The 11,300-nt window shown below is 44.2% G+C and overlaps 1 protein-coding gene across 1 annotated transcript in view; it reads right to left on the reverse strand.

The window, feature by feature from the left end:
* Positions 1-11,300, reverse strand: part of snx29 (sorting nexin 29) — a 109,310-nt gene that overhangs the window by 68,044 nt on the left and 29,966 nt on the right. The window contains exon 11 of the mRNA XM_017310678.1: positions 9,700-9,785. Coding sequence (XP_017166167.1) covers positions 9,700-9,785 — 86 coding nt within the window. The remainder of the gene's footprint in view (positions 1-9,699; positions 9,786-11,300) is intronic.

Raw genomic sequence — 11,300 nt, forward strand, 5'->3', positions numbered from 1 at the left:
CTCTCTCTCTCTCTCTCTCTCTCTCTCTCTCTCTCTCTCTCTCTCTCTCTCTCTCTCTCTCTCTCGCTCTGCGACTCAAAGACCCCGCTGGGTTTCCAATGAAAAGCCTCCAAACAAGCGTGGATAGTTATCTGAGTAAGCCTCTAAATATTCATATCCAAATCCCAGCAGTGGCCCAGAAAGGAAAAATAAACCTCCTAATCAAGGCGAGACGCATCAGTCAGAGCAGACGCTGAGAGAAACCGCTCTGCACAACGCGGCGCTTCCTGAACCGACGGCAGGTTCACATCGGGGCTCCTTCTGGGTCGGGCCGCTCGGATCCGCCAGAGCGCTGTGCTGCTGACCTTTGCAGAGCCAGTAATCAAACATCACTGTTTGCCATGGAAACGGCTCTGGACGGGACAAAAACAGGCCATCAGCTTGAAATGCAGGATCTATTTCTCCAACTATCCACACAGTTGTTTGCAGTAATTTCAGCACCTGAAATCATCTGTTTTAAAACATAAAACCAGGTTTATAGATATACAACATGTGAATTTAAAGTATTTCATCTTCTTTCCACGTTCAGTTTCAGGTCTATACAACTGAAAACAGCTGAATATTTTACAGTAGAAATAAACGTGCATCGATCCTGCTAACCGTCTGGTTAGCGCTAATGCTAACATCTGGTTATGCTAACCATCTGGTTATGCTAACCGTCTGGTTATGCTAACCATCTGGTTATGCTAACCGTCTGGTTAGCGCTAATGCTAACCATCTGGTTATGCTAACCATCTGGTTATGCTAACCATCTGGTTAGCGCTAATGCTAACCATCTGGTTATGCTAACCGTCTGGTTAGCGCTAATGCTAACCATCTGATTATGCTAACCATCTGCTTAGTGCTAATGCTAACCATCTGGTTATCACTAATGCTAACCATTTGATTATGCTAACCGTCTGGTTAGCGCTAATGCTAACCATCTGTTAGCGCTAATGCTAACCATCTGGTTATGCTAACCATCTGGTTATGCTAACCATCTGCTTAGCGCTAATGCTAACCCTCTGGTTAGCACAACCATCTGATTATGCTAACCCTCTTCTTAACGCTAATGTTAACCATCTGGTTATCACTAATGCTAACATCTTATTATGCTAACCGTCTGGTTAGCGCTAATGCTAACCATCTGGTTATGCTAACCACCAATCGCCTCCTCAGGATAAATGCTCATCGTTCCTTTGGTTCAGATCCTCCCGTTAAATCCTCGTTTCTCTCTCTGTGAGGAGTTCCTCTCCTCTGGACCCAGATTTTACTTTTATTTGTTGTTTTTTTCAATGTTCAGGTTTTACTTGCCGGCCAACCAAAACGCTGCGTTTTCATTTTAGGTTCTCACAACAAAACAAACATTTTGTGAGAAATCAGGGCTTCAATAAATGGATTATCGCCTCGTACTTTGAGTTTTTATCGTATTTTTCATGCTTTGCAGCGACGCTCTAATGTTTGAAATCTAAATTTCCCAGATAAACACAAGCGCCGCCAGCAAAACTCTGAATATTTGTAATCTCATTTCAGCTTCTTTGCTCTGTAATAAACTCAGCCGCAGTGCAGAGGTGGGTAGGAACTAGTTACCGAGTCACCAGACACACTGTTGGTGTTTGTTGGTTTGTTATTGAAGGAAACTGATTTGGAAGCTTTTTGTTTTTGCTATTTGTATAAATTTCTGTCATTTTGCTCTTTAAAATGCCAAAATCTCCACTGAATTTTATTCCTTGCTCCTTCTGTAACTTTTAAATATTAAATGATTGATAATTTGATCAGTTACTCAGAACTAGTCGACTTCTTGACCAAATACTGTGTTGCTCTCTCTCGCCTGAGGATGATCTCTGGTGCTGCGGCTCCTCGGTCGCGTTTCCGGAACAACGGTTCAGATTTCGTGCTGCAGCGGATCAGCAGATGCTCCGAACCGTTTCATTATCAGCTCAGTGTGTCGCTGTGGCAGGAAACTAATCAGCTGGTTTTAATAAACACCTCCCTAAATTTCACACGAAGCCTGTAAGGTCCTCGGCGTGGATTCTGAGAGGAGGCGTCAGGCGTTGAACCGCCGTTTTTAACTTTCAGAACGGAAAACATCTCTAAGTATTTATTAAATCCGTCTCCATGTTGTGACAGAAAATCTGCGAAAATATCAATCTGCTCCATCTCCGGCCTGAAGAAATGAACGGCTAACGACCAAAAACAACCAATCAGAACCAGGAGGCAGGGCTTCGAGCTGTCAATCAACTCATGTACTCGCTGCTAAATGTACTAATGGCAGAGAAACAACTTATTACAGGAAAACTGTTTATCTGCTGTGATCGATGGCTATGCTAACTATCCTTAGCATTCATGACAGGCTATGCTAGCTGCAGCGTAGCAGAGAAAAGGGGGAGTGGTGATTGACAGCGCTAAGCCCCGCCTCCTGCCTCTGATTGGTTGTATAGTTGGCACCAAGAGAGAGCAGATCAGCTCGATAATCCGTCTCATAAACCGTCGAACATTTTCAACAAATATGCTAGAAAACATTTAGAAAAGTTACTGCAGCTTTAAATTAAACGAACAAAATTTTACTTAATTTATTCGTTTAAATAAATTGAGCGAATTTACAGACAAATTCTGCACTTTAAAGAACCAGCTGGACGTTTGTGGCTCACCGCTTCGTCACGTCGTCGAAGGAAAGACCTGAAAGCTTTTATATATTTTAAACAAGAAAATATATCTGTATATATTTATATTGCATATTTACAAAAACATTCTTTTTTTTAATATCTGTGTTTCTGTCATTTTCCAGCAGAACAGAAAATTTTCTTTCTTTAAATGTTCCTGATTTTAATACCGGTGATAATAATCCTGCTTATAATTTTTCCAGAATCTATCAGCCTCTAATATGAAGAAAAAATATATTTTCATAAACACGGGAAACATGTGGGCCTGTCAAGATAACAAATTTTGCTGGACGATTAATTGTCTAAAAAATTATTGCGATAAACGATAATATTGTTTCAAGACCTTTTGACACTGATTTAATGGAAATGACTAATAATAACATGTGATTTCCTGATACACTTTATTTTCAAACGAACACATAACACTGGAACTGATAAACTGAATCAGCTCCAGTGTTAATGGATTCTCAGTCTCCATTAACAAAAAACGTACTTGAATAAAAACTAAACAACATGAAGCCAAAGTGGAAATAAATACTGCATTCAACCAAAACAGTGCAGATTATAAAGTCTGTATATTATATTGCCCTTCAGTAATCACTAGATTTAGATAATCTGGGCACATCCCACTACCTAAAGCAATAATTCATACTGCACCATTTTTTTACCCCTATTTTCTCCTCATGACGATCTTGGATCGTTGGCCCATCCAAGATTCTCGCTGGTGATTCGTAACCGATCCTCCTGCAGTGTGTGGGGGGTTACGGCAGATCGTCGTTCCCGCTCCGATCTAAATCAGGGTTTTTCCCCGACTGGGAGCTTAAAGCTGAATGTGACAGGCAGCCAATCAGAAAGCGCGGATTCTTCTCCTGCTTTCTGAGGGGAAATTACGGAGGGGAATCCCAAACAGCTGACACGGCGCAACACGAAGTCCAGCGGACATCGGAGATGATATGTGGAAACAACATTAATGTTTATTTAATGTTTCGTGCAAAGAATATAGAAATGACCAGGAGAGGAGTTGGAGCCAAATTGGTACCGCAGTTGATGAACCCGGTAAGTTTTCAGCTGTTCTTCGTTAACGTGACATAAATAAATTATAATGATTTTCATTCAGTCAGGACTTTACGCTGAGCCACCTGCATCACAGGTAGATTCTAGTGAAGCATTGATTAATGCCTGATTTAAATTAGTTAACTGGACTTGGAGCCATTATTTTGTGCCCATGTGGCTGGACACCACACGGCACGATGAACCTGATCGAACCCGATCGAACCCGATCGATCCGTTACACCTGGGATTTCTGTTGGCTAATGTGTCTCTCAGGTTTGAAAACGGGCCGACAGCTCGTGTCGTGTGATCTGGACATTAGACTAAGGAAATGAGGGAGGGAGGGTCAGTGGACTGGAGCCTTTTTCATTCAGCGTCATCAACAGTAATAAAAATGGCAGGAAGAGACGATAAACCGATAATTAAAATGAGGTCGATACGTTTAATTTATCGTGCGATTAATTGATTTATCGTTTATCGCGACAGGCCTAGAAACATCTTTTTACCTTCTATATTTAACAGATTATGAAACAAAGCTAATGTGTAAATTATTGTAAGCTGAAAAGAACAAAAATGTGTTTAGAAGTTCAGCTGTTCAGGAACTGGACACAAATCTCATTAATGTTGGATTTTAAATGTGGTGAATAAAAAGCTGGAAAACATCCGTGTTGTTTTCCAGCTTCATGTGGTGAAAACGTTCTGGAGCCGGACGGAGCCATTAAAATGTTCATTAACACCGGCCCGTCCAGGTGATGAGCTCCGTCACGGCGCCCACCTGGACGCACCGTTCAGAAACACACACACAGCGACCACCTGCTCCCACCTGTAGCAAACAATAGGTGTCATCACCTCTCTGCTGCCAGGTGAGTAAACAGAGTCTGAGGAATTAACTGCCATATGCCGCGCGCGCACACACACACACACACACACACACACACACACACACACACACACACACACACACAACCTATGGGTCGGTAAAGATGTCGGTTCTGCTGCAGTCCGACCTGAACGACCAGACGATGCTCCTCGTTTTCTGATTCCTGCCGTCATTTAGGCTCCATTCACACTGTAAAAACTAATTTATAGAGCAAATATCTCAATTAAGACCAAAGAAACTTAAAGCAAATCTTCAGCAAGAAACAGGAGCTAAAGTCAATAATTCATTAATATTGACGAAACATTAGCAGTTCCTCTGGCAGATTATTTTATTTCTAACATGGAAAAATGTCTTATAATGAAATAATCTGACTTTTTCCATCCATATCAAGGAATAATTCGGGTAAAAGATGGTGAGACTTTGTGTTTTTGCAGTGCACATGGACCGGGCCGTAAATGACTTCGGACTGTCGCTCATTTTTAATTTAGGCCGGCTGCAGCTCCCCCACGCCGCCTCTAGGGGGCCGGAGCCTCAGCGTGTCGTGTAAATGTGCGCGTCTGCAGATTTGCCCAGAAGCCGCCAACATGCCTGCACACATTAGCTGCATATTAACCTCCCAACCCGCTGATGAGTTCCTCCTCCACGCTGACCCCCGACAGCAGAGCGGCGCTGAGGAGCAGCTGACAGCCGCCGGTGCCGTTCGGGCCGAGGCGGAGCGCGCAGCGCGGCAATAACCGCTGTGTGATGAATAAGTTACTCATCCACTCATTAGGCCAGAGGCAGCACAGAGCCAGCTTATTGCTTTTAAACGGCCGTGTCATCCATCTCCTCTCTGCTGATGAATACGACTCTGTCCACAGGGCGGGCGCGCGCGGGGGGCGGCAGGCGCGCGCGGGGGGCGGCGGCCGTTTACGGGCCAAACACGGTTAGCGCCTTCAGAGGCCGTCAACTTTCCAACTATGAAACTTTAGCGTCTTTATTTCATGTGACGGCCCGACAGCAGCTCAGTCTGAGGCGCAGAAGGAAAACTAAACGTTTCAAACTGCAGTTTTACTTTAGTTTAATTTTGCCTCTAGTGCAGCACATTCAGAGGCCAACGCGGCGGCACGAGGTTCGATTCCCGGGTCATTCACTGCCCCACTTCCGGTCGAGCTTCTATTAAAACACATTGCCATAAATATGACAGATTAAGAAAAAAATGCTAATGTCCATGCAGAGTCCCATAAAACAACCAGCACAAATAACTTTAACACTGTTCTGTGTTTTCCAGGCACATATTTACATTTTATGGCAGAATCAAGTAACTATGTTACCTTCAGTTACAAAAATACTAAAAATATCAAATATGACCTGATTTAATACTTTGAAGTTCAGCCTCTGTCCCTTTAAGAAGCTCCTCCCCTTCCTGAAGCTCCGCCTCCAGGAAGTCGTCCCAACTTGGCTCCTCTTTAACCCTTTAACGTTTTTACCAGCGTTGCTCTGAGCAGCAGCTCCTATAACGAGCTCGGCTGGTTGCTAATTGCTGCTGGCTAGTCTGGAGGAGCAGAGTGTGGGAGGAGCTGCGCCTCGGGGGGCGGGGCTAGGCCCACTTTGCTCCGTCTCTTCCTGTGGACGAATTCAGACCTGCTGAACATCGAGGCATTTATAATCCTACACTTTAATCTGTCGCACGTTTGACATATTTCCAGGTTTTTACTGATTTTCCAGGTTTTTACTGATTTTCCAGGTTTTTACTGATTTTCCAGGTTTTTACTGATTTTCCAGGTTTTTACTGATTTTCCAGGTTTTTACTGATTTCACTGAGCTCCTTTAATTCCAGACTAAAATCCGTATTAGAGCCGATTTTGAACCATTAATGAAACTTTGATCAACATTCTGGTGAAAATATGAGGTTTACTGGTTTTTCTGGTTTTCTGTTTCTATCGTTTGGTGTTTTTATGATGTAAAGCTCTCAGTTTGTGAAATGAGCCACACAAATAAACCTGATTGATTTTCTAAACATTGTGCCAAAACAAAAATGCTTGAAGTCACAGAGCAGCGAATGGAGACGTCATGAAATCTCTGCAGCGCGACACGTGCAGCTCCCACGCCGACGTTCACACAGGAATACGAGTCACAGTCAGCAGAGCAGCTGCTTTAAGAGACGCAGAGACTTCCTGTCACACAGGAACAGGAATTATGTCCGTTCTGGGAGCGAAGGGAGCAGAGAGCCGTCTGAGCGGCTGACTGGCCTGAGCAGCGATCGCATCTGCAGCAGAAAGGCTCCGATCGCACAGAGGATGATGTCTGCTCACACACACACACACACACACACACACACGCACACGCTCACACACACACACGGCGTGGCGTCAGCATCAAAGCACAGAGGCCCATCATCAGCAGGAATCGCTGAGGAGTGGAGAGACGTTACGACAGAGGAAAACCAGAACAAACCACAGATCCACGCAGGTCCCACTGGTTTTTACTGGTTCCAGTCCGATCGCCCCTGATCCTCACCAAACCGTCCCGGGTCCAACGGGACACACAGGAGGTTCTGGTTCTGCACTGCAGAAACATTAAATACTACGGAGAGTTTGTTTAGTTTTTAGTGCAAATATCTTAGTTCACCAGAAATACATCCATCCATCGTCTTTACACCCTGGACCCCCAGTGGGTCGGGAGGAGCTGCTGCCTCTCCAGCCAACGTTCCGGGCGAGAGGCGGGTCACCTGGACGGGTCACATGTCTGTCGCAGGACACACAACCATGCACACACACATTCACACCTAGGGACAATTTAGACAGACCAATTAACCTGACAGTCATGTTTCTGGACTGTGGGAGGAAACCGGAGAACCCGGAGAAAACCCACCATGCACAGGGAGAACATGGASACTCCATGCAGAAAGACCGGGAATCGAACCCAGAACCTTCGTGCTGCAAGGCGACAGCTCTACCCACTGCACCACTGTGCAGCCCCAGAAATACAACAAAACTAAATTACAAGTTAGTTTTTGTTTGTTTGTTTGTTTATGTCCATAATATTGATAGAAAACATGAAACTTAACTGATTATTTCACTTATAACATGAAAATGTTTTGTTATAAGTGAGAATATTTTCTATCAATATTAGAGAATTGATCACTCAAATCCCTGTAAGTTGATTTTTTTCCTTTTAAAGCAGTACTGAGGCTGTTTCACCAGAAACTAGACAAAAAAATATGATTTTGTGTTTTTTAATATAAAGATGCCTGGATAAAAAAATGGCTCAAATTCATTTTATTACCGGTGGGAACAGATTAAAAAGTTAAAATAATTTCAATTACGAGGCCTTTTTTAATCAAAACCTATTGACAAAATGAGCAACAGTTCAATTTAAAACCCATTTCTGCTGCTAAATGATTGAATAAACAGCCGTGTGAGCTGAACAATGAATATATTTGCCGTTTTTAATCTTTCCTTCAGGTTCTTGGAGCCGAGTTCGTCTTTTCCCAGTTTCAGGAGCTTCGTTAGAGATGTGGACTCCGACATTAGGATTCATTTTTCTTTTCTATTTTTGCAGAGAAGCTGCAGGAAGTGGAGGCTGGAGGCGGTGCACCAACAATAACCTTCCTGTGTGAAACACAGACTGACAGTAGAGAAGAAAGTTCACCAAAATATCCATAATTTAAACCCAAAGAAAACATCTTTACTGGACTTTACTGGGGCTGGACAGAAAGGTTGGTTCCCCTCAGAGACCCGACCAAATCAAAAATCCAGAACCGTTTCTTTAATGTTTATAAAAACATTTCCAGAGTTTTCCAGGCTGAGCCGTTTCCCTCCGACAGAAACTCCATTAACCAGGTGAAAAACAACACCAGTGACCAAAGCCAATATTTCTTTTGGAAATTTGTCGGCAGCTGATATTGCGGCGCAATAATAGAAGGATTTATAGACATAAAAAACACATTAACATGACAAAGGTCTGCAGAGCTCATTACTGCGCTTTCACAAAAACAGACAAAAAAAAGCAGCTCACAAACACATAAACCCTTGAAGCGACGGCGATAACCGCTCTCCCTTCGCTCCCCCAAAATGCAATTAACTATTATGTGTCCCGTTGTAATCTGCCGTGTTCGTTTTATTTCCCCCCTTTAAAAGCAGCGGCTTATCTTACTGCTCTTCACACGGAGCAGCGTTTCTGTCCCCCGGCAACGCAGACACAAAGTCGAATCTGAGCGGCACTTCAAGGCCGACGGCCGTCAGGCTGAGAGGAATTACTGCTGCGCAGAATAACTTCAGATGTTTGGCCAAAAGAGGGAAAACTGTCGCGTTTTCACCATTTATTAATGTCAAAGTTTCAACTTTAATGTTTAAAACTAAATAATTAACTATGAGCTAGCTAAACATTTTGATTGGAGCCATTTAGCTGAATATTTACCTGTACAGGTAAATATTCAGCTGAACAGGTAAATATGCAGCTCCAAACTAAATATTTACCTCACATAGCTAAATAGTTAGCTTAGTTAGCGCTGAGCTAGCGAAGTAATTAACTTAGTTAGCGCTGAGCTAACTAAATAATTAGCTTAGTTAGTGTTGAGCTAGCTAAGTAATTAGCTTAGTTAGCGCTGAGCTAGCNCTTAGTTAGTGTTGAGCTAGCTAAGTAATTAGCTTAGTTAGCGCTGAGCTAGCTAAATAATTAGATTAGTTAGTGCTGAGCTAGCTAAGTAATTAGCTTAGTTAGTGCTAGGATAGCCAAATAATTAGCTTAGTTAGCGCTGAGCTAGCTAAGATAACCAAATGTTCAGCAATTTAAAGCAGGAGTTAATGAAGAGGTTTTGAAGACCAGGCTTTTACTTTGGTAGTCCACTTTTGGTTATCAGAAAGTGAATTAACATTTTAACCAAATGTTTTGCTCCGAGGTAAATATTTAGCGTCAAACTAAATATTCATTTTTGACAGTGTAGCTTCACAAACGGATTATTGAAAATCCTCTGACTGAACTGATGAGTTGAAAGTTCATTTATTCTGCGTTTGTATCTGTGGGATTTTCAGTAAGCGAACCCGACCAAACATCTGATTTCTGGTCGGGGAGACGTGGAGGAAGGAGGAGTAGAAAGCGTCTTACCGTCGTTGTCTTGGCTCCCTTCTCTCTTGAGCATCTGAACGGCGCCGACATACTTCTTCAGCTGGACCTTCAGGACTTCGTTCTCCCTGAACAAACACAGGAAAGTCTCAGAAAGCTGTAAACAAACAAACGTTTAAAATCCCTCATCTTCTCCCACACAGACTGAATCAGGTTTCCAGTCTGAGACCAGGCCGTTGAAACGAGTTCATTTCTATGGTAGAAGCAGCAACTAGCCGTTTTTGAAGGACAGTTTTGTTTAGACACTTCATTTTTCTTTTTTTATTCAAAATGTTTTCCAGCTCCAGTGCTAATCGCCCCAGATTCTCCGTCCAGCTGACTGTCATGGTGAGAAGAAAAGTTGTTTCTGCTGAGATAAATGTGTTTTATTGATCAGGTTCTGCTTGATGAATGTTGATTTTTTTACTTTCTTTGTTGAATATTTGGTGAACGATCCACAGGCGGAAAAGCGCCTCTTTGTGTGCCGGGAACAAATAAAGTGCTGAAAGTTGCTCAGAGGTTCATGTTTTCCCAGCAGCAGCAGGTGAAGCCCAGGAAACGGCTGGTGGCTCCGAAGTCCCGATTATCTGAGGCGAAACGTAAATGTGGGAGCAGGACACGGACACGTGTCCGGCCCTGGTCTGCATGGAGTCTCCATGTTCTCCCTGTGCATGGTGGGTTTTCTCCAGGTACTCCGGTTTCCTCCCACAGTCCAGAATCATGACTGTCAGGTTAATTGGTCTCTCTAAATTGCCCCTAGGTGTGAGTGTGTGTGTGGTTGTGTGTCTCTGTGTTGCCCTGCGACAGACTGGCGACCTGTCCAGGTGACCCGCCTCTCGCCCGGAACGTTAGCTGGAGATGAGCACCAGCACCTCCTGACCCCACTGAGGGACCAGGGTGAAAGAAGATGGATGGATGGATGGATGGATGGATGATCTGCCGGTGCGGTCGCCCACAGCTGATCTCCAGGGTGAATTCACACCAGGAGCGACAAACACATGGTTTCATCCGTTTGGTGTGGTTTCATTTCACATTGTGCTTCTTTTTGCAAACAGAAAATAAAAACTAAACGGAATCGCTCGACTTTAAGATCAGGGATTTCCCAACGTCTGCACTGCCGGGCTGCAAAGTCATGATTATTTTAGCCATTCTGACGATTAATCGAGTGGAAAGATTTGCCACATTTCTCAATCTGCAGGTCAAACTTCCTGCATCCACCGGTGAGGATCGGATCACGAACTGAAGGGAAACTCGTCCCTCACAAGCAGAAATGCGGAAACTGCAGAGCGGGAAGCGGCGTGTGTGTTCGGCAGATGAACGTTTGGTCTGAACGGCGGCCGTCTCCTAGCGCCATCCAATCAATCACAGCGGCTTTGTGGCGCCGCCGGTTAAATTTAACCGCCTCCGTCTGGCTCCGCCCCCCCGGCGCGGCGCGGCCGGACTCGGCTGCCCTGCTTATCAAACTCTTTTCACCGCCAACAAAAGGAGAAGCGGCGGCTGGCAGGAAGCCGGCGAGTCCAGCATGACGAGCTCTCAGAGAACCGTCATCAGAACGGCGGCGGCCCAGCCGCTTCCCGGGCCGGAAGCCATTACTGTGTGTTTTC

This window comes from Poecilia reticulata, linkage group LG19, assembly GCF_000633615.1.
Source record: "Poecilia reticulata strain Guanapo linkage group LG19, Guppy_female_1.0+MT, whole genome shotgun sequence".
Taxonomy (NCBI): Eukaryota; Metazoa; Chordata; class Actinopteri; order Cyprinodontiformes; family Poeciliidae; genus Poecilia; species Poecilia reticulata.